Source organism: Amblyomma americanum, chromosome 6 (genome assembly GCF_052857255.1).
Source record: "Amblyomma americanum isolate KBUSLIRL-KWMA chromosome 6, ASM5285725v1, whole genome shotgun sequence".
NCBI lineage: Eukaryota > Metazoa > Arthropoda > Arachnida > Ixodida > Ixodidae > Amblyomma > Amblyomma americanum.
This window is the reverse complement of record NC_135502.1, coordinates 126,781,062-126,797,669: the sequence shown is the minus strand read 5'-3', so window position 1 is coordinate 126,797,669 and position 16,608 is coordinate 126,781,062. Positions and strand designations below refer to the sequence as shown.

At 46.9% G+C, this 16,608-nt stretch overlaps 1 protein-coding gene and 1 pseudogene across 3 annotated transcripts in view; one reads left to right on the top strand and one right to left on the bottom strand.

Annotated features, from left to right (window-relative positions):
* cnc (NFE2 like bZIP transcription factor cap-n-collar) overlaps window positions 1-16,014 on the top strand; it is a 136,656-nt gene extending 120,642 nt beyond the window's left edge. For all 3 annotated transcript variants that reach the window (XM_077627956.1, XM_077627954.1, XM_077627955.1), the window contains 3 exons: window positions 1,320-1,545; window positions 7,998-8,263; window positions 13,753-16,014. In XM_077627956.1, coding sequence (XP_077484082.1) covers window positions 1,320-1,545; window positions 7,998-8,263; window positions 13,753-14,073 — 813 coding nt within the window. In that variant the 3' untranslated portion in view covers window positions 14,074-16,014. The remainder of the gene's footprint in view (window positions 1-1,319; window positions 1,546-7,997; window positions 8,264-13,752) is intronic.
* On the bottom strand, window positions 1,553-7,987 carry LOC144094076 (uncharacterized; annotated as a pseudogene).
* Window positions 16,015-16,608: the final 594 nt, after the last annotated feature.

Genomic DNA, 16,608 nt, shown 5'->3' with positions numbered 1-16,608 from the left:
GAAGTTGCCGCGGGGCAGCGGTGAGGCTCAGAAACGGAAACTACGCAGCCAGGATATTTTTTGCCCTAGCAACAGAGGCCTTCCGATTGTTGCCACGCCTGCCGTTACGCCGGCTAAAGAGGTGTGGAGGTTGCAATAGGCGCAATAGGTTGCAATAGACAGGGTCGCTTGCCCTATTGTGACTACTCGACGCGCCCCTTCAGGAGGTTCCTGCGGCATTCCGCAAGTAGGCTTTCCCGCATAGCGTAGTTTACAAAACGGGATGGCGGAAGTCACGCTCGGAGAGTTATGAAGGCCTGTCGGTCGCATTCTTCGGATGTGGGCATTAGATATGTAACATATTACGGAAGCATTAAAGAAAAAAAAGCGCGGTTTCGCGTTGTGATTGCTCGAAGCGGGCCGTCGGCCATCTTGTTCGCAGCTCGGGTGATGTGTGGGAAAGCCCACTTGGGGAAATTCTCACGAGGTGAAGCCTTGCGGCGTCGGGATGTGGTCGGTCCGCGTGATAAATGCGAAGGAATGGGATAGGACCTCTGTATTGTTTTCCTGGAATTTTCAACTTGATTATCGGCTAATTAGCCCAGATATTGTGTTTTTGCCACAGTCGAATTTATGGAAGTATGCACAGTATACGATCGCTGGCGAGTATTTGGGAATTTTCGAATATTCGGAAATTCACGAATATCAAACATATTCGATTCGTATTCGAAATTTCGAATATTCGCACGCCCCTACAAATTTTGTAAGAATGTGTTCACCTGTTAGCGCACCTGTAGGAACGCAAAAAATGTTGAACCGGCCTTCTGCCACATTTTCTTAACTCTGTAGATATAACCGTGAAATTTTTCCAGAGTGATCATAAAATTATTTCTAATGTGCTCAAAAAATTTCATGTAAATACAGTTGAACCCCTCAATAACGAAAGCTCTCAAGAACGAAATTCTCGCGGCTACGAAAAATTATGGTGTCCCCGGTAAACTTTCATAGAGTTCAATGCATTTGCCTTCTCTCAACAGTGAAGTGTTTTTAAAAAGCAGTCCCGACGCATTTGCGAAAGTTCGAGGTAGTGATGTGCAACATTTTTTCGGAACATCAGCCAGTTGGGAACAGAGAAGTGGCAAAACTGCACCTGCACACTCATCCGAAAAGTCTGGGCCGTTCATTTCTGCGAACAAGCACTGGCATGGCCATTAAAGTTATGCTGAAAGCCGTGCCTCGGGACCCTTAACAACCTTGCCAGCATGCCTTAAAGAGAGCGGAAGCTCGGAGGATGTTCAGTGAGCAAAGGGAAATAGCAGCCGCATGATTCTTGATTTCAGGGGGACAATGACACCATGCTGGGCAGCTACGGTGGTGCCTGTGCCTTCCCCGCCACAGTGGGCCGGCTGCCTGGTGGTGCCACGGTGGCGGTTGTGCCGCCCAACAGCCCAGCACCCAGCAGCATGTTTCCACCGGCTCCTGATGTGCCACGGCTGGTAATCCGCCCCATTGGCTCACTCGTGCGCCACAACCACTCGTATTCGGCAGCCGACGCAGCAGCTGCTGGTGAGTGGCGGAAGTCTTGACTTTTAAGGGGAGACACTGCGGTTTGACCTTTTTTTTTCTTATTTCTTAAGTTATGAAGTTGAAATTTTTACACCTGATGTAGTTTCCTCTGCTGATATCAAATATGCAATTAGATTTTACCTAGCTTATATAGATGTCAAGATATTTCAAGTGTCATGTTGGGCCACCTTGCCCAAAATTATGGCAACTTGCAGTGGAAATATTGGCCTGTATTTTACATGTGCATGCTCTAGAAGAACCAGGGAATGCAACCATAGCACAGGCATAATTTTAGATGAATCACCAAAAAAGTTACAGCTTTTAGAAATTTCCAGTCTGAAAATGCAATTTTCTAGAACCAGATAAATTGATTGTAATTTATATTTATGCATAGAAATATGTATTTGTTTTAGTATGGTTGCACAAAGCATCTTATAAGCTTTCAAATGCAACAAAAATCATGCAAATCGGACCAGTAGATCTCAAGATATCATGGGCAAGGGCTGTCAGTGTAGCGAAATAATCCGTTTTGAGAAATCAAGAAAAGAAGTTTGAGAACCCAGTAACACTTTATTATGGCCAATAACAGCCATGAATCTGCAAGGGTTCATCCCTAGAATGCACCAGGCATGTAGTCAGAGTCTCTTTCAGTTGTGCGCTTTTTCATAGCGCTGCGGAACCTTTCTGCTTGTAGATGCTTTGCATCGGATGTAGCAAGCCGGTGCCGATCCTTCTCAACTGACCTTTAAATAGCTGCAGTGCCATGATTTACGCTCAGCTGTGCAAAACAGCTTTGGTGGCATACTCCTTGCCGGCATTGAATCTTGTTACTGCTTCGGCAACAGCTGACTGCACTGCAAACAAAGAGGCGTGTTTGGTCTTGGGAACCAGGGACCAAATGACAGAGTGAAGACTCTCATTTGAGTTCTGCGTTTTTCCTCGTTGGCAGCGCTCAAGCAGCTTCCTATCGGAGAGGGGGACAAAAACAGGTTTCAGAGCATCTGCGACATACTTTAGCAACTTATAGCAATGCTTTGGGGGTGGCTCATTCTTTGCCAAAGCCTGGTTGTACTTGCACCAGGATTCCTGGCCTTGAGGGCAGAGACCATGGTTTGGCTCAGCATCCGTGGATGTAACATGGTGGTAAGTGGCAAGCACAGCATTGTGCATCTTCTCGATATCACCCTGGTGTGTTTTCAAAAGCCCATCCATAATACATGGTGAGCTTTGTAATGAGCTCGCCAGTCAGCTTTCCTTTGCCGCTGAGGCTTGGTCCGTTTTCTTTTTTTTTATGCACTAGGTTACGTAGTGCTGTCCCCATTCTCTTGCTGATGTGGTTGGTGCAGTCTTCTTTCTGTATCTGCACATATCCGTATACCTTTGCCTCTTGTAGATTGTTGAAGGCGCGGCTGTCGCCATCACAGAGCATGGTGACATAGCGCAGCCCATACTTTTCAAGTGAGCGGCTGAAAAGAATCCTAGCTGCTTCAACTTCCATTTCACCTGGCTTGCTCGACGTGTTCTTCTGGCATTTTTGTTCCGCTTGCCATGCTTCAAATTTGGGATCGTCCTCCTTCGGACCACAATGGCATCTCAGGCAGAAATTTGACAAAACAACAAAATCTAGAACATAGCCCGTGAAGAGTTCTATTACTGTTCCAACGCACACATGCAATGAATGGCCCCGTGTGAGCCACGTTTCATCGAACGACACAGCTATGTTTGCTGGGTGATCGAAGTTCAGGTTCTGGTAGGCAAGCTTCACCGCACCAGCACAGTCCCTCATCACTTGCGCGGCAGCATTTAGAGCAGCAGGGTTCAGCTTGTCCTTCAAGTAACCTTGGTATGTTTTGCAGTGCATACCCCGCCGGGAAATGTTGAGCGCGGCGAAAATGTCGTTCAATGCGGTCTGCCCGTTTCCCGTGCTTGCAGCCGCACGCGCGGCGAGAACGTTGACTTCGAAGGGCTTGCAGGTTGCGTTCGTGCCTACTCTAGGCGAGCTCCAAGTAGTTTTCACCTGCCCGCAGACTTCACAATTGAGCGAGAGCTTCACAGCAATCCCAAATTCCAGCTCACCTTTTGAAATGTTCACGGAACCGGCGCACACTTTGCACTTCACACACTCGAGCAGCTCATCACGGAGGTTAGGGCTAGCACCGTGAACGGTGTTCCGACGCGGGCGCATCATCGATCGTTGCTCCCAATAGAGATCGCTTTCGTCGAGTGCCTGAAACTGACGAAAGTTCATGCCGTGCCTCCGTCGCGCGACGCTCCAGCTCCGTTTTATCGGCGTCGGTCAGAAACGGTGTGTCTACACGGACGGCTCTCCTGGCTCCTTCGGTTGTTGCAGCATCTTCCAACGACGCCGCGGCAGAGCTCGTAGTGTCGGTGATGCTGGTGCATCCGGCGACATTTCGCGTGACTGCGACCGTGGCGGCCGTGGTTGCGGTCGTTTTTTCTTTTTTGCAAATGCATGGGCAGTACGGAACTTCCTTTTACCACCAGCCATCGTAGCGCCTCCGAAAAAGCTCTATCCAAAATGACGGACGCGATGCCGTTTTCTTGTATCTTTTTAGCTTTTAGCTGACGATTTCTCAACATCCAATAGGGAGGCGCGATTCAGGACACGTGACGCGAAAGCACCAATGCTGTACGAATATTTTTTATTTTTTACTGGCTTGTTGCGCCGCTGTTACCAGATGCACAGACTGTTTTATACCGAAAACGGATAGCTGAGAGCTTCGCGTTTCAAACGAGACCAAAATGGTTGCGCTCCGCGGCACGGTTCTTGTGCGGTACGCGTTTGAATTTGACAGTTTTTTTTAGTTGTTCTCGCGAGAAAAATTTCCACACAGATGACTTTGAAGAGCAATAAATCGATAAATACTTCATTGAGAGTTGTAATATTTTTTGTATGGGTTCTTGAGAACGTCTAGATTCGGAAAAAAAATACTTTGAGAAGTCGATTTTTTTTGTCATTTTTCGGCCGCAAACCTCCGTGTCTCCCCTTAAGTGCATAGTTGGGATTATTGATGCATATCCAAGTTCAGAATGCAAAAAAGTTAATGATGAGGAAGGCACAGAGACAACACAAGCACTTACCGTAAAAACCGGAATATAGGTCGAACTTTTTTTCAAAAAACCATGGTGAAAAGTCGACCCCAGTTGAGTTTCCCCTTCCGGTGGCGATGAGAGGAAACTACTTGATGATGAAATCGGGGTTTCTTGATGACCCGGTGGTTCTACTCGCAAACATTCACATTACTCAAGGAAAGGAGAAGGTTAACTATTTATTTACAACATAGGTAAAAAAAATGAGAAGAAACAAAGCAAGGAGAAAACTATTTGCATGACTAAATTGTGGATCAGACGAATTCAGCCCCCGCTCAACCCAGAGTGCTTGGTTTTAAACCCTCTGTCTCCGCCCTTAGCGGGGACAGCAACCAATAAGATAACCAACGACCCATCTCTCCAATCAGTGGTCAGGGAAAGGAAAATAAGGATTTCCGCCAACTAATCACAGATTGAGGAAAGAGTGCTGATTAAACATTTGGGAAAGGAGAGGTTGCAATCAAATAGACAAACAGCACAAGCGCGACCACCCTCTCCCACGGCACCCACGGCCCAGCCGTTACCACTTTCCTATTTAACGATCCCTAAAGTGTTTACAGAATACACCGCGCGAGACGAACACAGTTGTTACGGGAATAGTGGGCTTCCGGTCACTCGGCTAATACTCAGCCGTATCTCGTGCGTCCCCGAAACCTCGTCAACCCCTTAACAACCACATGTCGACAGCTGTACATGGTTAGCGTTTTTCCCTGCGGGTCATCCCCGTGACGGCGCGGCGTAAACGAGGACGTCCGCCGCACGAAGGGGAGGCAGGGACGGGACGGGCCCCTTTGTTGGGGACTTCCGACCCCACTGGAGCGGCCTACCTTGTGAACACAAGACCAACGAGTTCGCGGAATGGTCAGCGAACTCCACAACCCCCGTCTTATATACCGGTCATTGGCGGAAAAAATACGGAAGTCTTGCAACAATGGGTGGATGAAGTCAGCAGCCTCCATCACCATCGCCATCAGCAGCAGTGCCGCCATTTTGCGTTTCAGTAGATGCAAAGCGGAAGCTAATGGCAATTTACCGTTGCCTTCAAGAAAAACACGATTGAGTACGAGGAAGCTCACGGGAACCTGGCGGCACAGCGCGAATTTGGAGTATCCGAAAAGAGCATTCAGTACTGGCGGAGGCAGAAGCTGCGTATTACAACTTGCAGCAACCAGAACAAAACATCATTTCGTGGGCAGACCGTAGTGTATCGAGAATAGGAAGGAAACGTTGCGCTGCGAGCAAGATCGCTGCCTGTGACTGCCGAATGCATCCGCGTGAAAGCGGCAGAGATCGCGCGTGCCTCTAGACTCACGAGGGCGCAATTCAAAGGCTCGCCATCCTGGTTGCGGCGATTCATGAAGAGGAGGGCTTTGCTCTACGGCGCCGTACTTGCCTGTGCCAGAAACAAACACGCGGGCCGATTGGTGCGCAATATTGTTAAAAAATTTGCCGGGTGTACATACAAGCAGCATTTAAATGAAATTAAATAGTCACCATTGTGCAACCTCTAGAGTCGCATTTGTTTCAAAGTAAGGATGTCTTTCGGTACTTTTCCTATTGAAAAAGATCTTTTTCATTTTTAGAATTGGTTAGTTGGGGGGTCGACCTATATTCCGGTCCGACCTATAGTCCGGTTTTTACGGTACTTGCAGCTGTTAACCAGGAATTCTCTTTTGGTGTTGTACACTTGTGCGAGAATTTTTTATGAAAATTTCAGTTTCAAGTAGAGCCTTGTGTTGTCTTGTCCCTCCTCCCTTGCCTTTGTCTTTTTGGCATGTCTTGACCATGAATATGCGTTAAGACAGAATATGCATTTGAAAAAAAAAAATGCTTCTGATATAGTCTAAACACGGTCATTGTACCATTGTAGCTGGGGGTTTGGAGTTTTCAGTGTTCATTCCAAAAGTCCTACAGATAGCTCAATATTTTTTTCCATGATGTAATGTGGTATTCCTGTGTGGTCAAAAGTGACTTAAAAATTATCTGGGCTGGGATTACATTGGGAAGGTATTTGAAGACGTCGACGCATGTTAATTCGTGCCCATTATGACAGCAACTGTAATGCAGCAGGTTTTTCTTGTTTGTAAACGTCATGGATACGGTTTTATTCATGTTGATAGTGATTTGCCACTTTTCACTCCAGGCGCAAAATAGAGTTAATGTGTTGTTCAATACCTGCTGGTCATCAGGATTGTTAATGACCGAGTACAGCACGCAATCATATGCGTGTAAGCGCAGTCTTACAGGAGTGTTATGTAGTATTTTGATGACGTCATTAAAGTAAATGATAAACAAAAGAAGCCCCAGGACGGAGCCCCGAGGCACTCCAGATGTAACGTCACATGAAGCAGACCGTTCATGTTTGTATATAACAAACTGAGACCGCATGCCCAGATTTCAAACCAAATTTAAAAACTTGAATTAAGATTTTTTTTTTTTTTCAGTTTAAATTGAAAAATCCAACCCCTAGTTGGAACACATTGCTGATGGACAGCTTGCGACAGCGGTTCCTTAAATTTTTTTTTCCCATCAATAGGCATCGATTTTTCTTTGGAGCTTGTTTTGAAGAAAGTGAACAATACATTGTTGTTTTTCGTGTCCCAGTTTGTTCCTCTACAGTGCAGCAGAGCATATCACCATTGAACCAGAACTTAACGGTTCCGTTTGGAGGGGCAGTTTGTTGTCAGTGGAATGTTTTGTTGTCAGTGGAATGAAACAGTGACTGTGAAGAAAATGGTGGCAGACCAGGGGCAACTATAAAATAACCGGTCGGATTCTAAAGCAAGGCTCGGACTTGTCTGCACAATTTGCAGCATTGTGCTAACATCTCAGCCATTGATTTTAGTGTTTCTAAAATGTTGGCAGCCTGATAAAACAGCTGTGAAACACCTGGAATTAAAAAAAGTCTGGGACAATGAGGCACCTAAGCATGACACAAGCATGTTGCTGTGTTAGCTGAATACTGGCTAAAAGGAACAAACAGTTTGATTGTGCTGGCCAGCAACTGAAGGAAGAGTGGGCCAGCATGCCTTGTGTAGGGCACAGCCGTTACACAGATTAATGCTTAAAACTGCCAGCTTTTTCCACGTCGATTTCCCTCCAGCTGAGAGGGAGAGCTGTGACAAGCTCTGGAATGTTTGGTTACTGCAACCTGACTTGGGACGGCGCTCTTCTGCTGCCAGCTCTGTTTTAGCTCGGTGGGCTTCGGGGAAAATTCCACAAAGTGGCTTACAGTGGGGGAATAACTAGATCCACAGGAGTGCAGCAGCATGCGTTCGGAATGAGGAAACCTCGCAGTCATGATCTCTGCTCCTCATGGTGTGCCCTTTCTGTGCCCACAGAGAATTGCGAGTCATCTGAGGAGGAGGACGACGAGGATGCTGCTTCACCCATGGCGTGCGGCAGGCAGGTGGGCGAAACGGAGGAGCAGCGGCAGGCACGGGCGTCCCGAGATGAGAAGCGCGCGCGGGCGCTCAACCTGCCCCTGTCCAACGCCGAGATTGTGGACCTGCCCATTGATGAGTTCAACGAGCGACTCGCAAAGTACGAGCTGACAGAGGCACAACTGGCGCTGATCAGGGACATACGCCGGCGCGGCAAGAACAAGGTACGGCACTGCCGGTTATTCCAGGCTGCTCGTCATCCGTTGGTGCCCTGTCTCGTTGCAGTGCCAGGCACATCCTCCTACAGCCAAGGAAATTGAGCTCCTGGCCTTGTGCCACTGTGTTGTGTTGATCTGGCTTGTTGCTTCTGATCTGGTGTGCCGGATTTCTCTCACACTGCGGGCAGATTCTGTTACTAACTTGGCATTACAGCAACACTGTGAAATGAGCTGAAACCGTTATAATTGTTCCTTTTTATATGGGACATGTGGAATGGTCACTGGGAAAGATCTTATTGTCAGGAAAGCACCACAAGCATCCAAGATAGCTTTTGATGCACCGTACCCTTTTGCTTGCACCAACAGTGTTGATGCGGCCTTATGGATGAGTAACTTATTTGTAAGAAACCATGAAACTTGGCACATTAATCAGTGGAAATGTATTTTTGGAGAACTCAAATTGTGAGCCGTAAGAGATCTGTAGCCTGTTGAGTGAGTGCCGTTTTTGTTTTGAGTGTGCAGTCTGTAGTTCTCGAATCGAGGTGGCCTCACCGGGGGCGAAAAACAAAAAAAGTCTTGGGTGTTTTTGTTGTGTTGTTTCAATATTTTTAGGCAGCAAAGGAGAAGTGACACGTTTTGGTTGATTTCTTTGACCCTGGAATGAACATAGTCGGCCGATGAAAAGATCGCTTTGAAAAGGATAGCCGGGTGACTGCACAGCTTCAGAGCGGGGATGGTGCCTCTCATTCTGGTTTGTGTGTGTGTGCATGTGTGGTATAATATACAAATTGCACACTATCTGGTGCCACCTGAAAAGTAATTCCATTGCAGACATACTACTCCAAGTACCCCAGACATTGAAATTTCTCACAGTTACCGACCTGCTAAGATTAAATTATACTATGGTCATTTAGGCACCGTGTGTATACCAAGAAGCGCAAACATCTTTTTGGCTGAGCCATTGCTTGGATGAGAATCTGCATTTAGGTGCATCAGTATGGCTTTGTTTTGTCACTGGAACGTGAACAAATTTTTGTAAGCTTCACAACATAACTAATGTTAAAATTTTACATTTATAAAATGTAATAAAGGAGTGAGAAATGCATAATTTTGGGCAATATTGAATGAATGCAGCACAGGCATTCTGTTGAAATCAGGAACGAACCTCTGCTGTACTGTTGCGTTCTACCGTATTTGCTCGAATCTAAGCCGGCCGCGATTGCAAGCCGACCCCCCCCCAAAACTCACGAACCCGAAAAAAAAAAAAAAAAACTCGAATGCAAGCCGACAGAAAGAGACCATCCTGAACAAGAAAGACATGTATTGAAATAAAAGCTGGCTGTGCTTTTCACGAGACCGACTGATCACTCGGCGTCGTCTTCCTCGCTGGAGGTTTCCTTCTCACTATCTTCATCCCACAGCGCGCTGTCCTCGGTACCATCCAGCGCGTTTGAGATGCTGCATTTCCGGAATGATCGCACGATCATCTCCGCGGGAATATCTTCCCACGCTGCTGCAACCCATTTGGCCACATGACTCAGCGATGCGCGTTTAATTCGACCTGCCGGAGTAAGCTCGTGATCTTGCTCAGTCAGCCAATCTGTGTAATATTTGCGCACTCTAGATTTAAAGGGCTTGTTGATGGCGACATCGAGTGGCTGAAGTTGACTGGTCATGCCGCCGGGTATTATAGCCAAATCTGTCCCACCTCGTGAGAGTGCAGCCTTCACGCCGTCCGTCAGGTGTCCGCTGTACGAGTCTAAGACCAGGAGGGAATCTCGACACAACAATGCACCTGGTCGACGTTGCCAAACCAGCCTAATCCATTCTTCGACCATTGCCGCGGTCATCCATCCGTTTTCGTGCGCACGAACGATGACGTTTTTAGGAAACTCTTCCTTCGCAGGAAGTGTCTTCCGCTTGAAGACTATATAAGGTGGCATCTTCCGTCCATCGGCAGTGCAGCAGAGCATCACAGTCGAACGTGCCTTCTCGTAGCCCGCAGTACGCAGTCTTACTTCTTTTGACCCCTTTTCGGCCACTGTGTACGCCATGGGCATGTCGAAGTAAACGGGGGTTTGGTCTGCATTGCCAATTTGCCCAAAGTCCATACCCTTTCTCAAGCCTCTTCTTTATGACATACCGTTGAAAAGAAATTAATTTTTCTTCAAAATCTCCGGGCAGCTTCTGGCACACTGACGTTCGTCGCCGCAGGCTGAAGCCAAACCGCTTCATAAACCTTTGAAGCCAGCCTCTGCTTGCCTTGAACGTAGTGCGGGGAATGCCGCGTGCTTTCGCGACCTCCCTTGCCTTCGCCTGAATAATTCCGGTCGTAACAGGAAGTGCTCCGGCCCTCTGCGTCCTAATAAACTTTGCGACTTCATCTTCCACCGCATGGTGACGGCCTTTGCGGGGTCCGGAAAATGCCATTCGGTTTGCAGCGCAGTTCAATAACTGGCCCCGTTGTTTTCGCCAGCGGCGGATATTTGTTTCGTCCACGCCGTACTCTCGCTGTGCTTGAAGGTTGGACAAACTTTCCGCCGCAAGCACAACTTTTCGCCTGAAAGCAGCGGTATAATGACACCGCTTATTTGTCGGCGCCATCGCGTCGTGAACCGAAGTCGACGAAGTGCACAAAAGAACCGCACCGCACGGAGAGTCCACTAGCCACAAAGCCCCCAACGCAAATGGAGAAAAAAAAAAAAAAACGTGATGGCGATGGCGATGGTGCTTGCGCAGCCACATCCTCGAATCTAAGCCGACACCTCAGTTTCGTATTCGGAATTTCAGTAAAAACCATCGGCTTAGATTCGAATAAATACGGTAATCAGTGCTGTTTGAGGGGGGACGCGGGTCTTTGGGACCAAAATATCGCGAAAAAATCGACTTTTCAATTTTGTCATAGTTGGATATGTCTCATCATTTTCCATCTTAATTTCAAGTTTCATGGCTAAATACCGCCTAGTTTACGAGAAATCGACACGCAAAGATGCAATTTTGACAAGAGAGCTTGCGAAAATCGGTTTAAAAAATGCCCGTTTTGCGTCGCGCGTCGCGTCAAAAGTAGCCGGCGCAGCAAGGCGACTTTGGTCTCGTTTGAAAGAGCGATGCCTCAGCTTTCTGTCCCGCCATAACGAAAGGTCTACTGTGATTGGTCTCCAAGAAAAAGACAGAAAACAAATATGAAATGCGGCAATGCTATTGGCTGTTGGGCACCACATGGTGAAATTCAAGCGGCTCATTGGCCGGCGCCATTTTTTTGAACGCTCTGTGCTCGTCCTGCGATGCCATTTTGAAAAAGACCACCATGGCGTGAAACCGTATCGAAAGTTCGCAGCGCGCATAAGTTTGGGAAAAAATGTAAGAAAGGTTGCAGAAAGCAAGCAGAAGACGCAAGTTCATCGGCAATGATGTCAACCAGCAGCAACGGAGTGCCTGAGCATGGACCGGCGGATGACGCGACCTTGGCAGCCGTTCCGGCGTACGTTTCGAGTGCTGTACACATCGCGGCTGCAGCGGATGACGGAGAGCTCGAGGATGGTTTTACTTCATAAGCAGTGATCGGAAGAGGGGATAACGAGGCACGGGAGTGCAATTCGGCGGTAGTGATAAGCGCTTCTTTACCAGCTTCGGCGTCCGCCTTCGACACAGAGCAAATCGCGGGCTCGGGCAAAATTGGCAGCAGCGGGTCAGAGTAGACGCATTTCTGCCCAGCGCTGATCATGAGGAATTGCGAAGCACGCCAATGATAAAATCGCCAGTTTGGCAGCAATTTCTGCAACCTAGTGCAAGATGTGGACGCTAGCGAACGAGCACGTAGACGCCAATCCGCCATTGCCTGCAGAGCTACCGACGTGGTCGTAGCTTTGGTGGCGATCGACAAACTGCTTCACAATACAGTCTGTACCTTCGACCTCATTTTGCAGCTTGCTAAGCGGCGGCAACGGCAAAAATGTGATACAGACTTTCTAAGCTTTTTATTTCTGAAAATTAAGCACTGTAATGTGCTTACACAGCTTCAAAATGTTTCATTTCGTTTTTTGCGTTTCTCTCAGTTTCATTTTCTGCACCACCCTACACACTGCTGAAAAGCTGTTCCTGGCTTTGGTTCGTGCCATTTTCACCATTATTGTTTTATTTGAAAGCTGAATGATTGGAGTTCGCAATAAAAACATTAACATCACTCTTAATAAAGTGTGAAAATATTAAACAGCATAAAAAAAATCACCTTTTTCCTCGCCACTTTAATGTGAACTTCAAAACATTGTAACTTTGGCTGCAGAAGGGCTAGAACAATGAAAGTACCCTTATTGCAAGCATTAATAATAGTAGAATCCTCTCGGATAAAATTTATTTTAATCTGAGTAGCCAGTTTTTTTCAAAAAGTTGTCAGAATAATTGTAGCAAAATTCTCTGAATTAATAAGAAACGACATAATATGCACAAATATGGACACCATATTTGAAGTCAGCACACTAAAATACATAATAGCTGAAGTTTTCTTTTTGCTAAGTTCAATATTAAATTTTTCTTTTTGAGACCCCCTTCCTCCCTTAAAATGCATAGTAATGGCACATGTCATTAGTCAACTTTTTTTCCTGTATTACAAAAGCTGTATTGCTGGTTGTCTGTTATTACAGTCGGCTTGCCTGCCTTAAATTGAACTAACCACTGTGGCTCAGTGGCGTTGGTGTTCGGTTGGTGATCCCATGGTCGAGGCTTCAATCCTGACCACGGCAGTCATATTTCAATGAGGGCAAAATACAAAAGGTGCCTATGCGTTGTGCAATGTCAGCGCACTTAAAAGGACTCCAGATCCTCTCCAGCATCCCTCATAGCCCATATGTCATTTCAGATGTTGAGCCCCATGCGTGACATGCTGCCTGTCTTCCCTGTGGCAGCGATATTTCTGGAAACAAATTCATGTTCTCTGTGACATATGAAGTACACAATGCTTGGCAGTGTTGCAGTGGCTCGTAGACAGTGCTATCACCCTGAACTACTGATCGTTTTAAAAGATGTCCTCACAGGTTCACACAGATGGCACATGATTAAGCTACGGTGGAATGGCTAATTTTTAATTCATAAGATACAGGTGCAGTTTTTGTGTTTTTGGACATAGAAGGAGATATGTTCCCGTTTTCGCACTATTCATGTTAGTGGTAAGCGTTGGCTATAGCTGCCTTAGTTTTATCGTCAGCATGCATAGCCATTTCTTGATCAATGTACTATGAACTTCTCGAAAGCTGACTTCAAGACTTCTGAAAACGGTCTGTTCTGAGAGAGACTGCTCCCTTCGAGCCCTGCTCTGCACTTTCTGCCACTTGAGTAGCTGGCACTCTTTAACTCATCTCAAAAGGCAAGCGTGAATCAGGCGACAACAAAAAGGAAGGAAGACGATGACACAGGCACTGTTTCATAGTGAAATTATTTTATTGAAACTCACCGTTGTAACTTACAATTCATAAAACTTGTAACACCCTCTTTCTTGCCAGGTGGCAGCGCAAAACTGCCGGAAGCGCAAGCTAGACCAGATCCTGTCGCTGCAGCAGGATGTAGAGAGCCTGCACCTGGAACGACAGGAGCTGGAGCGACGCCACGAGGAGCTGCTGGCCCAACGGCTCCTGGGGCGTGACAAGTACAGCCGCCTCTGTCAGCTGCTGGCAGCCAACACAACGCGGCCGCTGAGCCCCACCCTGCAGCAGTTCACCCACCTCGAGGCATCGTTCGCGGCTGCGGACAGGGCATCCTCTCCTGCCACAGATGAGGAGCGGCTCAAGAAGAAGATGAACACAAAGTGGGATAGCGACGAGTGAGGTGCACCCTCAAGTGCAGTGGCTAGGAAGGGCCCGGTGGCCTCTGGTGGCACGTCCGAATGGGTGGCAGAGTTTCCATTGCAAACTGGTCGCTCCCACCGCCGCTGTCATCACAATAAGCAAAGGTCAACTGAGAGCAGACAGAGGCAAGTTCTTCCTTTCCTGCGAGCATATTCAAGAGAGCTCTGCTGGGGGTCTCCTATCCTCTCCTCTCAAGTGGCCAAATGCACGAGTGATGATGCGTGCTGTTTCAAGGTGAAGCTTGAAGGTGGAGCCATTTTTCTTGTGCTCAGCGTCTTGTTGTTTCCCAGTTTCTTCACAGTTCGCCCTTTTCATGTGGTTACACGGACTGTGCAGTCGATAAGGTCTGTGCTCGGCGCATGATTGCTCATTGTGAGCACATTTGGAATCGTCGTGTGAGTGTTTAGAAGTGCTGGCGGGATGACTTAAAAATCCATGGTGCTACGAGTTGCAGTGTCACCAACAAGTCTTCCCGTGAGCAACCCCTACAAGAAGCATCACCATGGCACCCTTTCCAGCCACTGCATCCTCTTCCTTGCTTCAAGAAAGCTACACTTTGTGATTTAAAGACGCTCAACAACACTGGAGGTGCGTGTGGAAGTGCTCTTCGAGACACCCCTTCAGCGATGGGCGGGTGAACTGTGTGCCTGCGTACACTGACTGTACTGTGTGTGTGCAGTGGTTATAAATGTGTGTACACGTGACCAAGCGCAGTCACCATATTCCTTCTTTTGCCGTTTGTTTTGTGTTAAACGTGCTTTGGACTTGGGCTGCCGCCCACTGTTGTAAATGTTCTTCTCTTCTCGGGGGTTTCTGTATTGCCGCCAAAACAAGCGCATAGAAACGGGCAAAAGTTTGGCTTGGTAGTTTTCCGCTTTGCTACATTGTTGCATTGTAAATAAGAAGTTTCTTAGCTTTGCTACGAAAGAATGAATGTGTGCCTTTTGATTACAGCAGACCAGCTAAGTCTTGCAAGGAACAATGGCATATCTCTTTTTAGTTTCATGATCACACTATGCTAATTTTTAGGGTATGTTGAGCTTATTGGAGCGCAACTTTATGTAAAAACTTGTGCAATAAACTGCTTGTGCTAACAAGTCTTGTAGGCTGATGCCTTACTGGATATTGTGTGCCGGTGTGGTTTAGCAAAATTCAGTTTGCATAAACTAAATGAAATATTATTTATTTCGTGTTTCACATTTTTCTTTTTATACACTCATTCTTTGTTAGGAATGCAGTTTCATTCACAATAAACTTTTGTTGACAAATGGCACCTGCTTGCTTATCCTTTCTGCATGATCATAGAGTATGGTTCAAAGTCCCACATACACTGATTAGTTGTATGTAAACCACCTGTTGCAGTGGCCCTTAGTGGTTCCCTTAAAGGGACACTGAGGAGAAATTGAAGTTGGCTTGTATCCATAGAATAGCAGCTCCTGATCACAAAAACGCCACTCTTCATGAAAACAAAGCTCTTGTAATGTAGAAAATAGCAAGAACCAAAATACAGGTATCGCCGCCACAGGCCACTCTCGCAAGTACAAGCGTGATGACTTCCTTGGACAAGAGGCACCACCTTGGAGGAATTTTCCTTACTTCATGGAAGTCACGAATCTCCGAGGCTTGCAAAGGAAGGTTGCGCACAGCACCGCTAGCCGTCAGAAATCACGGAGTCTGCGTTTACGTCACGATTCACGTCACTCCGTTTTGTGACGTCATAAGAGTTGCCGTGGCGTCATAAGAGTTTCCTGAGTTTGAATCAGAGCGGCGGGAAAAACTTTTTCAACTTCGAATTCAAATTTCTTTGAAATAAATGCATCTTTCGCGGCCGGACAAGCGGCAACAAAGCCATGAAATGGCGAACTGTCAGATTTTGCTAACAAAAAAAAATTTATAGAGTTCTCCTCAGTGTCCCTTTAAGAGTAACTGAATGGATTCCAAAAGACTGCAAGCGTAGGAGGGGGCGGCAGATAGTTAGGTGGGCGATTGAGATTAAGAAGTTTGCGGGAATAGGTGGCCGCAGCTGGCACTAATTGGAGAGATATGGGAGAGGCCTTTGCCCTGCAGTGGGTGTAGTCAGGCTGAGGGTGATGATGAACAGAAGGCGCACTGCTGTTTGTTTGCCTCCACACTGAAAAACACAGATGGGAGTCTGCTTGGCAAGATGCATTTCATTGAATATGGAAGTTTTGCAAGGCTGGCTTTCTCATGCAGCTGGACTGTTGTGTCCTTTTGACAGCCGAGTACTGAAAACTACCTGGACAAGGATGAACCCGATCTCCTTGGTGGACTTGGAAGAAACGAAAGCAGCTTCACTGAAGGTTCACGCTGCTGAACAGAGCAATGAAGGCAAAAGATGTGCATTTTTCAGATTGCAAGAGCAGGGTCCAAATGGCCATTATTGCAGCTGCAGCTAGTCTTAATGGAAAGCAAGTAAGTGTCCCAAATTTTCCTTTTCCTCCCTCGACTTCAACAATTAAAAATGTTTGGCCTTGGATCGCTCAAACCTCATTT